General features: G+C 29.1%; 2 protein-coding genes across 3 annotated transcripts in view; one reads left to right on the top strand and one right to left on the bottom strand.

Annotated features, from left to right (window-relative positions):
- The window catches only part of NAT1 (N-acetyltransferase 1), a 21,834-nt gene extending 7,478 nt beyond the window's left edge, over positions 1–14,356 (bottom strand). Inside the window, exons 1-10 of one of the 2 annotated variants that reach the window (XM_014422809.3) lie at positions 14,215–14,356; positions 9,299–9,394; positions 7,928–8,030; positions 7,377–7,487; positions 5,760–5,966; positions 5,129–5,461; positions 4,149–4,297; positions 2,943–3,088; positions 2,185–2,346; positions 390–529 (exon numbers count right to left, since the gene is read on the bottom strand). In XM_014422809.3, the coding sequence (XP_014278295.1) occupies positions 390–529; positions 2,185–2,346; positions 2,943–3,088; positions 4,149–4,297; positions 5,129–5,461; positions 5,760–5,927 (1,098 nt within the window). In that variant the 5' untranslated portion in view covers positions 5,928–5,966; positions 7,377–7,487; positions 7,928–8,030; positions 9,299–9,394; positions 14,215–14,356. Of the gene's footprint in view, positions 1–389; positions 530–2,184; positions 2,347–2,942; positions 3,089–4,148; positions 4,298–5,128; positions 5,462–5,759; positions 5,967–7,376; positions 7,488–7,927; positions 8,031–9,298; positions 9,395–13,528; positions 13,670–14,214 lie in introns of those variants that run through there. The other variant, XM_014422810.3, reaches the window with a different exon arrangement.
- Positions 14,357–14,624: 268 nt separating this feature from the next.
- Syx13 (syntaxin 13) overlaps positions 14,625–17,728 on the top strand; it is a 5,617-nt gene continuing 2,513 nt past the window's right edge. The window contains exons 1-3 of the mRNA XM_067049966.1: positions 14,625–15,171; positions 16,792–16,957; positions 17,023–17,281. Coding sequence (XP_066906067.1) covers positions 14,939–15,171; positions 16,792–16,957; positions 17,023–17,281 — 658 coding nt within the window. The 5' untranslated portion in view covers positions 14,625–14,938. The remainder of the gene's footprint in view (positions 15,172–16,791; positions 16,958–17,022; positions 17,282–17,728) is intronic.

Genomic DNA, 17,728 nt, shown 5'->3' with positions numbered 1-17,728 from the left:
TTTTGCATTTTTTTTAGCCCTGCAAAGTGAGGCGAAACGTCGCAAATTAAAATAGTTTTAAACTATTTGTTCCTTTTTGACCGCAACTCTGACCATCTTTTTATATTTAAATCTTTACGGTCAACTTTACATACATATATATTTATATTAAATAATTTTAAATTTTCATTATTTATATTTGTTTTTTGCCCTCTTACACATTTTCCATATTATTTCTTATCTTTTTTTTTTATTTTTACTTCATTATGGTGGATATATTCTTTATAGCACCGAAGGCCTAAAATTCAGGCCAAAACAAAAGTACTTCACTGATAGCATTCCCAGCCATGTTTTCCTGATAACATAAAAAATAACAGATAACATAAAATTGTGAAGGACAATAATTTTACCTTTTCTTTCTTATTTGGCTTTCCCTTATCTGTTGCAACAGGTTTTATTAGAATAGGTACCTCCTTAGTGGTTTGAATTGGAGGATTGGATTTGAGTGCAGGAGTTGTCAAACTGTCATTAAGTAAACCAGGTGTCCTTCCTAAAATCATTAAGTATCCAAATTAAAATCATTCCATACTAGTGAGTAAGCGACATGTTTTTTTCTGAAAGGGTCTGAAAAGTGAAGTAAGGAATTGTATATTCAAGCATAAAAAATTTAATTAGATTTAAAAGAAATCTGGAGCAGTGCACGCATCACAAAACTTTAACTGTTTTTAAATTTAAGACATTGATTTATTTTTCATAAAAAATAACATAAAATATTATTTAACAATAATTAAAATTATTACTTAGTAGTTAACTATTGTATGTACAAAACTACTGGAAGTAAAAGATGGCTCCTATTTCTTAAACACTAGACCTCATCATCTTCGGGCTCCAAGTTTGTAGTGGATTGAACCCATGACGATGATAAAAAAAAATGAAAAGGTGGCTAACCTGAAATTTCGATTTAGACAAAAACAAAACAAATAAAATTGTTGAGAAAAACACTTCTATGATGTTTTTATCAATGATTTTATGTTTATTTGGAAAACCTTTTTTTTTTATTGGACAAATCTCTGTATCAGACACCAGCTTCCCCTTTATCCAAAGCTCTTTTGTGATAGAGAATACAGTCAATATGCGAATTATATTACAAACAAGATAGCATAACACAAAAAAAAGCAATCCTTCCTACCCGGACCCACTCAACTATGACTCCTAAGGGAGTGATGGTACTATGTCACTTAAGAAATATTTGCTTAAAACACGAAGAGGAGACTTAAGCTAGTTTAATCGAACAATATTTAAAAAGTGCCTGAGATTGTAAAAAAAAAAAATTTGCAATGTGGATGATGATGATGCCTAAGGAGAAAGCACTGTCTGTAAGTGGTTTGCTCGGATCAGAACCGGAAGTTTTGACTTGAAAGATGCAAAACACTCGGGTCTTCCTTCAACTGTTGATGATGACCAAATTCAAACATTGGTCACAGACAACTTTCACTCTACGACACGGGATATCGTAGAACTGTGCCCAGTTGGAACAATTAAAGGCAGCGGTTGGGCAGAAGTATCCAGCAATGGCTAATCGCAAAGGCATAGTTTTAATCACGATAATGCCCGTCCTCACGTGTCTACAGATCTGGCAGAAATTATTGGAGTGTGGCTGGGATGGGATCCTGCACTCGCCCTATTAACCAGACCTTGCCCCAACAGATTTTCACTTACTTCAGGCCCTTTAAAACTGAAATAACGGGGAACACTTTAATTCACTCGAACTGCAAAACACAAATAGAGGTGTTCATTGCGCAAAAATCTGAGAAGTTCTGAGAGTACAGAATTAAAAAATTACCTGAAAGATGATGTAAGATGTAAAGTAGTTCAAAAGATTTTTCAGGGGGGCTGTATAGGGTCAAATTGGAATTGCGGGATGTATCCCAATGAAGAGGAACCAACTGGATTTAATTATATGATACAAAATCATGAACATGCCTAAAAGTAGCATAAACCATAGAGGGCTACACCAGATGAAACCACTGGCTACATTAAAGGTTTACATCTGGATTAATATGATCGAATAGATAAATATTAGTAAACGGTTTTTCACGAAGTAAATAATTAATGGATTTATTATATTGAGAATTGTTTTAGCTCCAGTAACAATGTCTAGACTATGGGATGATAGGTAAGTTAATAAACCTCTTTTGGCCTGACCTGTATAACCTGAGTACAGCTGAGTGGGTGGCTTTGCATTAGGAGGCTTAAAAAGCATAGAATGCGCTGGTGGCCTGAGAGAAACCTGCTCCAAATTAGCAGCAGATTGTTCATGAGCAGTCATCATTCGCTTAATAAACCTTGGAGCCAGATCTTTGGAATCTGTAAATTTAGGAGGAAACTTAATGTTAACAATAAATCAAAAATTTAATTAAAACAATATATAAAAACCAATACAATCTAATAAACAAATGACAATACTTTTTTAAAATTCACAATTAAGTCATAAATACAAACGTACTATTAAAACAAAATTAGGTTAATTTAGTGAATTTTCAATAATTTTCTCTTGAGTGAAATAAGAAGGCATTAATAACTTCCTTAGTGTAGACAAAATAATCCCATAAGGGATTTAGTGATCAACAATTCAAAACTTGGTAAAAAAAACAACAAACTTATTAGGTAATATAGAATATGTCAGTAATAGTGATTAAAGATATTTACCACTTGTTTAATTAAATAATGGTCAACTTACAAACAAGCAAACACAATGGAAAGAATGGCAAACAAACAAAATCAATAAAACAAAAATTGAAGACTGAGGTAGCTGTTTAAGGTCACAGAGGAAAATGATTTTCCCTATAGCCTAAGCTAAGCCCTCAAGATTCTACCATAAATTGTATGCTTTAAATAAATCAACAATAATAAGATTTTGCTGAAGGTACTAAAAATAACATATAATATAAATAAATACTTACTAGAGACATTATTTGAGTTATTGTTATTATGCTGATTGTTATATCTATTTTGTTGATAGAAATGGTTGTTCTGTTGTTGATGGTGATGGTTCTGCCTTTGTGGACCACGATCCCGAAAGGGTGCTTGGAATCCATTGGAATTATAACTGAAAAATCCAAGAAATATTCTCAATGAGTAACTGCTTTACGTAGACAAAATATACTTGAGGGAGATGCTATGGGTGGGAGTAAAAAAAGTAGATACAAAACAATAATTTTTTTGTGATTTCCTACCATTTTGAACTGCCACCCAAACCATAGTATGAAAATAATCTATCAATAATTATGTTTTGTTTTAGAACAATTTAAATCTCTAAAAACTAATGAAAACAAAAAATTCATTAATATTTAATTAAAAATTGGAAAAAAATAATTAAGGTGAATATAAACAAGTATAAGCATTATGGGAATGGCTTAAGAAAGGAGCTTCATGAACTTATCTTATCCATATGGTAGAAAGGAATTATGTTGGAAGGAAGGAAAATAGCCATATCTCAGGTTCATAAAAAAGGCAATCTATCTAATTATCAACTGATAATTATAACATGTATCAATTATACACGTAGAAATTATCAGGCTGGCTTCAGAAGGTGATTCAATACCAACCAAATCTTGCTCAGGATGATCCTCGAAAAGATGACTGAATATAAAATGTTCACAAATCATCATTTGATCAATTTAAAGTCAGACAGGACAGAACTATATAAAGCACTTAAATAATAAAAAAACTCTGTATTCCTCCACAACTTGTACCCAGAGTTTAAATGAAAATTAAAAAATTTGATTAAAAATCCGGTTTGGGAGTATAGTAAACAAAAAACTCAAACACAGTAAAATTACTTCTTCCTTGTTCATTTTCCCCCTAATTTTGTTCTCAACCTTATTTGAACTATTCTCTCTACTCCACTCTCTCATACCTCCCTCTTCTCCAGTGATCGCCAACACACATTTAATCGTTACATAAATTCAATCCCCCCCTCTTGAGAATCTATGTAGGGGCTTCAAGTAGAAGAAAGTAAGAATTTCTAGAAATCAGCATCTAGCTTGGATAGCTAATTTGGAGATCTTTACTTCAAAGTTTGGGAAGTTTTTGAAAACTGGGATTGAGTGCATATTTACCAGTAGAAAATACTTTAATTTAAAGGAAAATTAAAACAATTAACTTACGGTGTTGAGAATTTGTCATGTTGGGGAAATGAAAAACTACTTGAGAGAACAACATCCAAACCAGTTCTTTGTTTGAGTTGTCGGGGGAATAATTCTTGCTGAGGTGGTCTCTCACCTCCTCTGATGGCAGGACCTCTATCATCACAAATCTAAAAAAAAAAAAAAAAAAGGTAATATAATAAATAAAATTCAAGTAGAAACATTAATTAGTATTAATGAAAAACAAAAACTAAATAACAGTGAGCAGTAAATCACAACACTTTTTGTGCTCACGATTCTTTTGTTGAATGAATAAAAAGAACATTAATCAGAAGAATAAATAAAAATTTAATAAGAAATATCACAGTACAGAAAATCTTTAATTAAGAACTTTGTTAGTTTACACTTTTATCTGTTTAAAGATATTTTGATAAGTTCAAAAAGAGACACAGTACTACTATAGACGATGCACGACTTTTATTATAAAAATTATGGATATCAATAAGACAAAAAGAAGACCTCAAAGTATTGCTTGGTTACAGCATAAGGTTGAGATAGATTAAGAAATCAATGTTAACAATTGAAGACTGGAAATCAACAATATCCACTAAACCCGAAAATTTCTAAATAGCACTGCTGGTAGCAACCTAAAAAGTGGTCTTGATTGGATAAGACAAGTGTTACAATAAGAGCTCCGTCGAATATTTCTTCCTTTCGAATTACTTGAAATAAAAAAATGGAGGAAAAAAAAGTTGTGACCCCCAGAGATAATTTCTTTAACTCCAATCCACTTCATATCAAAATTTATAGCAATATACCTCAATTAAGAAGGGTGATAGGCGCTAAAATTTTTAAAAAGTGAGAAACCAATGTTGGAACTGAGGGAGAAAAAAATTGACTCACACTTTTGCAATGATTCAAATTACATACTAAGTTTTAATTCTCTAATTAAATTGTTTCCTATACAACATGAAAAAAAAAACATTAATTATAAAAATTACCTGATTAATAGGTAGAGGCCCTTCAGTATTGTTAGCCTTTCTCGGAATCCATTTACTCTTTCTAAGCTCAATGATGTCTCTGAGCATAAATTTAATTCTGATAGGTAATCCCTGGGTTTTAGTAACAACTTCCATCCTTTTGAAATACTGATCCATTAATTGTCTTGCCTGTTCAGAATCGAGAACCTGACCACAAGTTCGTAATATTTGACAGAGGCACTCCAGATCCTCTGCCATTTCCTCGACATCAGGTTTTTTGTCCAATAACTGCTTCATGCAGTCGAACATCACCACTTTCGACACAATGCCAAGCTTGCATAGTTCACCTACGAACTGCAAAAAAATAAATTAGTATTATTTGATAATAAAGTACATGTACCAATTTAGTCTAAAGAGTTGTGCAACAAATGGACAAGAATGTAGATTGAATATTAATTATTTCTATTTTTATATTAATTTATTTCTATCGATTACTAGCCGTGTCTCCTACCAAGTTGAAATCAGTTTCTAAAAATAAAGGTAGTAACTTGTTAACTATTGAATAGATCAATTAATAATTATAATAATGTTTTCTCATTAATCCTGTATTAATATTGTCTTTTCTACAACTAATTACGTAGAGTTTGTTTACCTTAATGTTACCTAAGGACTTCCTCTTATCCACCTTATGTTCGGTTCTAGCTTCAAATTCCGCCTTACATGTATTAAGGAGAAGGTGCCTAAATGTGCACTGACTTCCATCTTTGGTGTTTGCAGTTGGTGCCTCTTCACACAGCCGCTGGCAAAGCCGGGCATACATAGAACTGTATTTCGGTTCATCGAGAGCTTTTTCAAATACCTTACAAACAAAAATATAGTGAAAAATACCATTTAATATTGACATAATTAATTTTACATCACAAGTATTAAGCATGAATAAATATCTGTAAATCATCAATCCTTATAGCAGCTAACCAAACACTTCTGAGTCATACTCTTGTATACTGAGACATATACTTCTAAAGCACTCCCAAAACAAATTTCCCTTTTCCACAATGGAAAATTGAAGAAATAAATTAAGGAGAAGCATGAAATGATGAATTACTGCCTGGGCGAAAAAATTAAGGAGATTTTTATTATTATTGAAAAACCTGTCTTTATAAATAACCTTACACTATACATAAAAATTCAATTAAATACATTGTAAATTATTTCCAGTAACCATAGATAAGATAGCTAGGAAAGGTTGCATGAATGCAAATGCAGATAAACCATTATATTATTTATGAATTTAACACTAATATTCTTATTTCTTTAAAAATGATATAGGTACAGCTTATATTTTCTTAGATAAAATTGTGTTCATGATTACAATACCAAATATATGAAGCAATTTAATTATAACTTATTCTGAAAACTACAAAGATAATAAATATTTGTTAAAATTATTTTAGAAATGGAAAATGGGATTTCTTTGCAATATAAATTAACAAGAATGTTGGATCCTTCGAGTACTGTAATAGTGATATTTCTGATTTAAATTCAGAAGTATGACTAATAAATTAAGAATCAATTTGTTGATTATATGAATACCTACTTCTGACCCCAAATAAAATCTTTATTATTAATCGATATCAGTTCCAAAATGCTTTTAAGATACTTTAATAAGTAGCTGGGGATAAATATCATCATATTTGACAAAATTTTAGCATCATCTTCTTAATTGTCCTAATGAAGGTTTATGATGCAGGCAAATCTTTGGAAGAAATAAAATATATTTATATATTTTATTTCTATAATTTAGTTCTCTTCACTGATCGTACCTTCCAACCAAATTCTCCTAATATTAAATATACAGTCGACAATATACGTGCTATCAATAAAAAGTTTATGTGATATTTACATTATTTATAATGATAAATCAGTATAAAGGAGATAGTAAGGGATGTGATAAAAAGAAACAAAATATGGTTATAAACTATTTATAACAATAGTTTTTAACAATTTCTCATTTCTTTTGACAGCACCCCTGACCATCTACTTCATATTCACTTATGGTCAATCATTTATAAATATAAAAACAAATATAGATTGTTGACAGATAATTTCCATAAATTTTTAAAAATTATTTTAGAATATTAACTTTCTTCAATCAATAAGGCATTAAGAGAAACGAGCAATTTCAAAATATTTATCTAATACATGGCATATAACTTTTTAGAAAATTAATTTATAATAAATTTAAACTAATATATACAATAATACTCACAAGAAAAATGACACCTTTCAATATTTTATCAGAATTAAGTTCTACTTCTAACAGGTCATCACTTAGCTTCTCAAATTTCTCAGGGGTGAGCTTGTTGAGAATTCCCCGGACCTTTAGAGAAGAAAACGTATTTAAATTAATATGAAGTACACAACACACACACACGAGAGAGAGAGAGCTTCAGAAGTTATTGGATAAATTGAAATACTTTAATTATAAAATTAAACCTTTATTGAAATTATAATTTATACAATTCTTCAAATAAATATCAACTTTACTCATGAAATTAATTTAATTAAGACTGAATTAGTTCTAAAAGTATGAATGAAGATTAAAACAGGTTTTATTAAACAAGTATTACATTTGTTCAATAACACCAGACAAAACAAATTTTGTTTCTGGGTTCTAAATATCCAATTTTAACAAATACAAATACATAATTATGGAGGTTCGAAATAAGTTAGAAATATAGAGTTAACAACATAGAATTATTCCAATAATAACTGAATTTACATCATTGATTCTGGAAGTAGTCATGTAATGATACTTACTCGACGGAAAATAAGTTCATTTCTATCTTCTTGGGAAAGAGCATCTCGCCTGACTGTAGAGGGAGGAACCCAGCGCTTAGCTGAAATGGTACGATTATCGTCCCTAAAAAAAAATATAAATAAATCTGATTAAGAACTTGAATTTAAACAAAATCTTATAAATAATTCTAAATGCTTTAAAAAATAGTAAAATGGGATAAAAGAATTCAGAAACTATTTTTTATAAATTAATTTTTCATTGTTGAACTAAATAAATTTATTACAAAATAAGTTTCTTCCACCAGGTCTGCTGATACCTTCTTTCAAGAAATTTTATTGCCATTCTTATTTGAAAAATAATAAAACGGACCCATATATCTTGTTCTATGTTTGTGTAGAGCTGGTATATTGTGTAAAAAGAGTTTTTTTTTGCCTTGTTAAGCTCCAAAAAATTGAAACCTCACAAACATAATTCCTTCCAAAAATGTGATGCCTCAACAATTTGAATTACATGCCATCCCTCCCCCCTTTCCCTTCAGGGGATACCTGATTTTCACAACAGAAAACAGCAATGTAGGAAATATATGATTAATTGAGAATAATCGAATATGACTTTTACTAAACATCAAATCTACATAAAAACCAATCTGAATATGAATTGGAACAATGCTCTCTTCACCCATTTTGATTAATATTATGAAAAACCAATTTCATTACTATAATTCCATAAATTACAGATCTTACATAAGAAGGTTTTGTGAATCCATGGTCAGTCTACATATTCAAGCAAAATACCATAAAAATAAAACTGAAATTATTACTGAATAAAACTGAAAGTATAACTTTATCCAATTTTATATTTATTACCTTTTTAATATATATGTTTATTATTTTTTAAACTTGTTATTTTTAAATTCATCATCCCTTATTTTTAAATGTTTATAATTTCTTATAATTGTCAAGCACATATTTATTTCTAGTATTTAAATGTATGAATTTTTTCATGCATGTGTATCGAGTATTTTTTTTTTTTTTTTTAATTTTAATTAAATAGAATTGTGCATGCCCATATGGGATTTTTAAAAAATGCATATATTTATAACATTGACTATTTATTATACTAAGAGAGAATCAGATTTAGATATGTAGGTTAATAATAGAAGAAAAAAATGGAATAAATTTATAAAAAGAAGTAAAAAAACATATTATAATGAAATTTAAAAGAGGAACAACAAAGACAAAGTAACACTGAAGAAGTATATGAATTGGGAAATATATGAGTCAGTCACATAACTCATTTAATTACAGTTTAAAAAGAAAAAATTAAAATAAACATTAAAAAATTTCTTTATTTGTTAATTGATTGTAATTGATAATACATTAATAACTTACCTTCCTCCAATGACAGGAGAAGCCCCCCCTGCTCTTGTTGGCCCTTCCGTTGTGGATCTGAACTAAACCAACACAAAATCCTCCACCTACGTGCGTCTGGAAATAAAAATGTATTTGTATTAAAAACAATGAAATATACAAATTGAAAATATTTCTGATAATTGTAATATCTAATTATTAGATATTGCTAACCGCACTTCCCCCCCCCTCCCCCGACTATCTTCTCCACTTATTAATATACAGAAAATTATAAACTTGAATATAATAACGATCATACGGGAGTGATCAACATAAACTTAATATTATATAATGTGTAAGTCCAAGATCCAAAGAGTATGTTGGGGCAGCACCTTCGAGCTACAGAAGTGGCACCACTTCAAACCCTGCCTGAATAAATTTACTTTTTGTAATAAAACAATGAAATGAAACTTGCCTTCTAACTAAACAAGAATAAAACAACATAAACTAATATATGATAAAAGGACATCATTCTAGTATAATTAAAACTTTAACTCAGCAAATGAGGATTCCAGTAGAATTACACCTCATCTTGAATCAGATTGAAACCTTATCCGGTAAAAACCAATAGAAATAAATGTAAAAATTGGTTAGATGTGCTACCTAGTTCTGTCAATTCAACTTAAAGACCATTGCTGGCTGTGGTCATTTAGGAACATTGAGGGTGGAAGGGTAGAATGTCTACCTAAAATAGGGAGGAATCATTCTAGAATAAAACACTTATATCAGGAATTTAACAGCCTATCATTAAGGTATAAACATATTTATGACATAGCTTTGGAAATAGGTTTAAAAGTAAAGAAACAAAAGGATTAAAACATAAAACATTAAGGTATTACGATCTAGTAAAACAAATCTAACAAAAAACAGTCTGCCATCAACTAACATTGAACAGTATAACTTTTATCACACTTCCAATCACTGTTTCATAAATTTAATCCACAGTTATTATTTTCAACAAAGTTATTACTGGACAATCCCCCCCCCCCTCAGGTAATGTCAGATACATTTTAATAAGGTGCAAGCTCAAGTAAAATTTTATTACGACCTCCCCTTTAAAAAAAAACCTTTTTAAAACTGCATCATTTCATATCAATCCAACCACAAAAAATGTACTTTCAACACCTCAGATATTGATGAAATTTGGCAAGGAATCTTCTATTCTTTGACATAAGTAACCAAACGAAAATGTGAGATTTTTACCTTTAAAAAAGGGCATTCTAAACATCAATGTATTACTGAAAGTTTTTAATACAAAATAAACTAGTAAGTTCTCAGCTTACAACCACCTTGACTAATGAAAAAAAAACTTGTTTTTATTAGTAGTGTACTACTGGCATAAAACAAGATGATTATATAAATTTCATCTCAAAACCAGATAGTGCAATCCATTCAGTTAAACAATAACCTGTCAGTACTTAGAACCAAATGAAGAACATGAATAAATTTTATATCTAAATACATTGAGTTACTATTTACATACATGTACCTTAAGCAAACAAATAATATATTTGTATGTAAATACTTTGATATTAAATGTTTAACCATAAAGTTACAGACCATTTTAACTTATCATGGGGGTGAAAGAGGAGATCCCGGTTGTAACGAGATAACTTACTATATAGCTTTCTCAGCTACCAATCAATACAGATGATTTTTTTTTTCAAGCATACATCAATATTTAGGAATAATTACAAAATTACCTAAGCTAGCCAATATTTATTTTGGGTCAATCAGTAATCAAGTAAAAATATTATAAGATGAGGAAATGATAATATTAAGTTAAACTCTTTTAGCAAATTATGTTATTTTGACTAACTTCATCAAAATTTGAAATGGAGGGTTTTATGGTATGATTGAAACAACATGGAATGGCCCAAGAGAGAAAAAATGAGCCAAGACAGGATGGTCCAAACCAGCTTTGTTCAGCTATCTGTGGTTCCTGCTGAGCTATCTGGATATACAAAAATTAAAGTTATGAAATCAAATCTAAAAAGTCTCGTTAATTGTGCTGCATTCAATCTGTTTATAAACCAAGTCTGTTTACTTATGTAATATATGATGCATGTATATCAGGCTAAATGACTAAGGTCAATGACTCAGTGATTTCTCTCTTTTTTTTTTCCTTAAGAGATGAATTCATCTTAGGCAAAGAGGAAGGTAATAATTATGATATCTGACAAGTTAACTAACAACAACTGTAATATATCATTAAGTTAATGATTTTCCAAACAGATGACAAAAGAATTCAATAAATAATTACAATTTACAAGGTAAACTATAGGTAATGAACACTGTAGTGGAATGCAGATGTAAATACTGGAATTTGTGGCCATTGTCTTTTGAGCTAGGCTCATCCAAAGAAAATAAAATTAATTTTGTTTTTTATTTACAATATTGCCCTTTATCTAAACGCAAGTAATATTAAATTAAATAAGGAAAGAGAATCTAATTGCAGTTCGAGAGCAGTAGTAATACTACTACGTACCACCATGGTCAATGACCTCATTTTTGAAGTCGAGGAATTTATAATTTCAACCAAAAACATAATGAATCAAACATACGAAAAGATAATTAGAACACGGACCCTTTTCATAAAAATTTAAAAGCGATAGAAACCAATTCCGATTGAAAATAGGAAATCAATAAATTCCAAAACAAAATTTAGGACTACGTCAATTCCGTTGGATCCATTTTGCCCATAACTCGCGATCAAAATTGCTTATGGAACAGGTAACTGTATCGTTATCGTTAAATAAACTTTCCCGAAATAATCACGACCAAAATATATCTAAAAGAAACAGTGAATTTCAACGACACAATAGTGTTTACAAGACCTTTCTTGAGAAAACATGTTTACCATTTCGCAATTAATAACGGAAGCTGTAACTTAATAGTAATAAATAACTAAATTTCGTAAGAAGTCATATAAATAAAAATAATTTAACATATAAAAAAAACAAATAACAGATTAAAAAACTGAACCATAAAATATCACAAAATGACACGAGAATATAATTTTGAAAATAATCATATTTACAAAGTAATAATTAGAAAAAGTTCCTCAAAATTTTAATAAGGCGTTTAAAATTGCTTTATAATAAAAGAATGAAAATAAAAATATAGTTTCGTATACGTGATAGACGTATAACAAAAGACAACTTAAGATGACGTCATTCATGACGTCAGAAACCATCATTTGCCATGCGCCAACTATCATTGATCAACATAACATTTATATTCGACAATTTAAAAAATAAATTTAAAACCAAACATTGGTCATAGGGAAGTAATGAGAGTGATGAGAAAATTTTGTTAGGAGAAGCTGGTAAGGCTACCTCCTAGAAATGTTAAGTTCATTGTATAATTTTGATATCAAATGAAATAAATAGATAATAATAATAATAATGGTTACCAAAATGTACAATAAAGCAATTGGGAAAACTTGATAAAACAATTGATTATTTTTTACCAGAATGCAAACTTAGAAATAAACCTAACAAACATTTGTAAACATAGCCGAACCTGCTTATAAAATGAATAGAAATCAACAGAATTACAACTACTATAGAACTAGATTTAGTAAACCTATAATTATTGTAAACAACATAAAGAAATTATTACTAAATCTGTCTTAATTTGGCCTTGAGTTAAGGCAATGCCCTAAGGTTGAAGACATGAGATGAACCCTACATACTTGATTTTTAGCTGGAAAAACTTAAGGTTGAAAAATAAATTGTCGGAGTTAAATGTTAAGAAATTAAACTTTTATACAAGATGTATATAACATAACTGTCAAAACATGCTACAAATCTCATTGATGGAGGGATTTCATTGATTAGTTTCCAAATAAACAGTGTTTTCTAGAATAAAAATCATTTTTAAATTTAATTCTATACCATAACTAATAACAATGAACATTCATAATTGAGGATATTAATGTTAAATTAGATAAAAATTAGGTTTACTCAAAATAACAGATATGTAAAACATTGAAAAAAAAAAAATTAAAAACAACTTTTATTGACAACATACACAATATTATGCAGTCTTAGGCTAGAACAAAATATGATCCACAAAAACTCAGTATAATCAATTATGTAAACTATATTTGTGATTGGAGAGGTGAGTGTTAACATAAAACCTCCAAATACAGCAGGGTTATGAATAAATATTAAAACAAGGACAGTAAATAAATGGATATCTACTTACAAAAAGTACTACTAGCTAGGTTTTTTCCAAGATGTTTATGCTCTTTCTTTTAAGAAGTATAACTTAAATTTTGAATGATGTAAAATGATTTTTGAGTGTATAGTGAATCTATGTGATGAAAAGAAGAGAGACAGCTGATCTTCAAAACAAACTTGGTGGACATAGACAACATAAACTTAAGATTTTACATTAACCAGAACATGAATAAAATTGAGAAAATAAGAACAGTTTAAGGCTACTGACACTAAGTAAAAACAAAATTTAACAGGCAACAGTAGAATTTAAACCTACTCAGAGGGTTATATCTTAGTAATGAAATCAATCGTATCAAGGAAAATTATGAGTATTAGACAAATTTACACTAAATTTTGAAAATACTAGGAAAGCTGGGGAAGTAAATTTGTCCGTAAAGAATAACATGAAATCAAACTATAAAAACAAAAACCGAACATATAAATGAACAAACGATTACACTACCCCAATCATTTCATTTACTATGTAAAAGAAGGACCAGAGCAACCTTGCTGCTAGACAATGAGACTACCTGACGCTAACGTCAAGAGAAAAAAAAGAAATTTTGTAATGAAAATGTTATTAGATGAATGAAACAGTCTAATAAACACACACAACTAAAAGTTCGAAAGGAATATAAGTAATTACATTGTTAAAATAAGCAAAATACTCACAGAACGAAAGTAGAGGTGAGACGTCCAAACGTACTGTTGTGACTTGATCAGTTCCAAACTTGATTTTGTAACAATACGTAAAGCGAATTACATGAATACCGAGATACGACCAGAACATTATCGTTGTACAATATTTATCAACGAAAACTTCCAAGAAATTTTCACTTTTTATTTTAATACATTCTGAACTACGATAAGTAAATGTATAAATATACATATAACGGCTGTTGATCCTAAATAAATTTAATAAAAAATAATAATTTCAAATCGAACAAGAAACCTTATAAAAAATATTAATTTGTCAACAGAAGTAAAACAACAATTTGTTTACCTAAATTTTGAAGCCTCCTGATCATTAAACATATCAGGTGTTTTGGTAACTGTCAAGGAGGAGTGATAAAGGTTCTAAATTTTTATAACTGCGAAATATGTCCTAGGATGTGGTCAATCTCTTGATAACGTACCTCAAATTGCGGTTGCATTTTTATACATTGATTTTTATTAATTATAGAAGTATTGTCTTGAATAATTTGTAATCTCGTAAGGTTATAACTTCACTGTTTTGATATATCTTTATCTTATGGATTTTCCACTTTATTTTAGATGAGTTTTCCTTTTACTCTTAGTGAAGGCTTTTTGATTATTTCCCAGATTTAGTGTCAACAATTCTTTGTTTTTTTAACCGTCCTTATTACTAATTAAATAAATCTTTTTTGAACTTATAATGTCTGAAGGACTTGCTAATACATCAAGGCAACAAAAGAACTATGGTTCGACAACAGAAAGAGTCCCTAATGTTGCTATTGCTGGTGTTAAGTTTAGCCCCACCGAGTTATTTGAACTTACTGATAAGATTACATCCAACATTTATTCTATAAATTCTAGTAGGAAAGATTTAGAACAGAACTTAAAAACAATTGGAACTCCAAAAGATTGCCAGGAGTTGCGTGTCAAGATGTGAGTATCTGCCAGTCTATCATGTTTTATTCTTTAGACCTCTATAAATGTTTTAGTCTAAGGGACTCCTTAATTATCCCACTGACTCCCAAGGGCCAATACTATGTGGAGCTATTTCATCAGGCTGACATATCAGCAATTATTTTTACAGTGTTCAGTTTCATTATGTTTCTTAAGTGACTGTCAAATAAATATATCTGATTATTATTTTGTATGATATATGTACTTAAATTCGAAATTTTACAATACTATGAATATAAACTATGGTGGGCCAAATTTGGCCTGCAGGCTTCAGTTTGGAAATATTTGATTTAGACCACCATGTCTCTTATGATTCTCACATTAATTCATCAATTTTCATCTCCATATAATGAATAACTTGATTGTTTGGTTGATTGCTAAAATTTATTAAATTTTTTTCGACTATACAATAGTTTCAGTTAAACCAAGCTGGAATGATTTATTAAACTGTTTATGTTTTTGACTCAATATTATTATTCCCTCAGTTCTTTAACAACATATGTTGAAATTATGATACTTAAATCCTCTTCATTGTCATTATATTAGTAATATGAGTTTGTAATTGCAGTAATTAACATATTTCCTGAAATAAGTCTCTTTGATATGGATTTTCGTGGGTTATTTAATAAAGTACTACTGAGGTTATGGGTTAATGAAAAAAAAATTGCTATATGAGATCAATTTGTGTTACAATTTATGTTTCACTTCTTTGCTCTCTTTTTCATAACTAAATTTTAAATAATTTTTGTTACGTATATACATTTTCTTACTTGATTTTCATAGTCATATTCACCACATCTAATTTTTTATAAGGTGCACTACTTCCTCCTTTTGGTTTATATAACTCTATATTTTATGTTTTTGATTTTTTTTTTTTTTTACTTATACATTTAATTAATTACATATATGTTTTCTTTATTACCTTTCTCATAACTTTAATTTTAAATAATTTTCATTTTGTACATATATTTACTGACTAGATTTCCATATGTATATTATTTTCTTTCTTTATTTCTTTCCTCTTTCATAAATTTTACATTACTTATTCTCATACTGCTTTCATCTTCTTTTTTTCGTTTTCTAGATATTCAGTATTTCCTTTTATTCATTATAGTTGTCAGCTTGATTTTTTGTTCTGTGCCCTGGTAAAAGGCTTAACATTGGCACTGATTAAATAAGTTTTTACTTATTTGTGTTCTTCACTGACTATACCCCCAAACATTTTCTCGTATTGTATCCATGGTCAACTATTATTACTACATTATGAACATATTTTTCGATTATGACTGTTTCCCCTGCAAACTGGTATTTCCTTCATCAGTCTATCAAAAAGAAGTTTAAAATATAGGCTTTAGTTAGCGTGATTTAATCCAACCCTTTGTTCGTAAAAATGTGTATATGCGTAATAATATTAACTAAGATTATGTTTTGTTATGTCAATAGTTTCATTATTTTCATATCACTGTCATAAATGATGATATCTTTTAGTTTTACATTTTAATTTTTTTTTTTTTATATGATGTATAACTAATGATAAGTTCTTACATTAATGTAAACTGTATTTCATAGTTAATGTTATTTTTCTGTGTAATTTTTTAGTCATTCAAAATTAGTAAGTGCTAATGAAGTAGTTGACCAAACTACAAAAGATCTAAATAAACTTACTGGAATTGTTAAAAAAAAAGATAAACAGCAGAAACTGCAAGTTGAGATTTTGATGAACAGCTTCAAAGATGCTGTGAAATCATACAGCAAAACTCAAAAGGTTTGTATTTATCATATTATTGTTAGTTCAATTGTTAGTACAATCAATAACTTTTGATTATTCAGCAAGTTGCAGAGAAAATGAAAACACACCTCCTACCTTCAGAAACTGCTATTCTTGATGACATATCGCAAGGAAAGGTTACAAATGGTTCTCAAGTCGATCCAAATTTGCAAAAAGTTATTGCTAATCAGATAGAATTTGAACAAGGTCTGTTATTGGAGCGTGAGCAGAGAATTCAAAGTATTGAAAGCTGTATGTTAGATATAAATCAGATCATGAATGAATTAGGAGCAATGGTTCATCAGCAGGCTGATGATATAAGTAAGTTAAATTTTCTTGATTATGAAATAAAGTTTCTAGAAATTTTCTTATAGTTAAAGGTCAGAAAAATATTCTTTAGTGTATTTGATAGGAACTCTCTGACACACTATATGTCCATATTTCCAATTAATTGTACTAAAGAATATTTGTTTGACATATGCTATGTCCTGTTGGATAATGTAACCTTAAGGCTATTACAATTGAAGACATAAGTGGATGAAGGTGTTAACTTTTTTTTTCTTTGAAAATTAAAGTAAATACTCCTTTTTATTCATGGGACCTTGTTTAATTTTTTAAAACCTTTTATCTCAAAATCAGTGTTAATTTTTTTAATTTCCATAGTGCTAATAAAACCTTTATTTTATTTTTAATGTTTTTTGAGTTGGTCATATTTTGGTATTGTTTTCTTTTTAATCGTTTTATCTTTCTTGGTATTGTTTTATATTA

The sequence above is a fragment of the Halyomorpha halys genome, unplaced genomic scaffold (assembly GCF_000696795.3).
Source record: "Halyomorpha halys isolate HHAL.00 unplaced genomic scaffold, Hhal_1.1 Scaffold390.1, whole genome shotgun sequence".
In the NCBI taxonomy this organism is placed as follows: domain Eukaryota; kingdom Metazoa; phylum Arthropoda; class Insecta; order Hemiptera; family Pentatomidae; genus Halyomorpha; species Halyomorpha halys.
The sequence above is the reverse complement of the archived record's forward strand: the minus strand, read 5'-3'. Positions and strand labels throughout refer to the sequence as shown.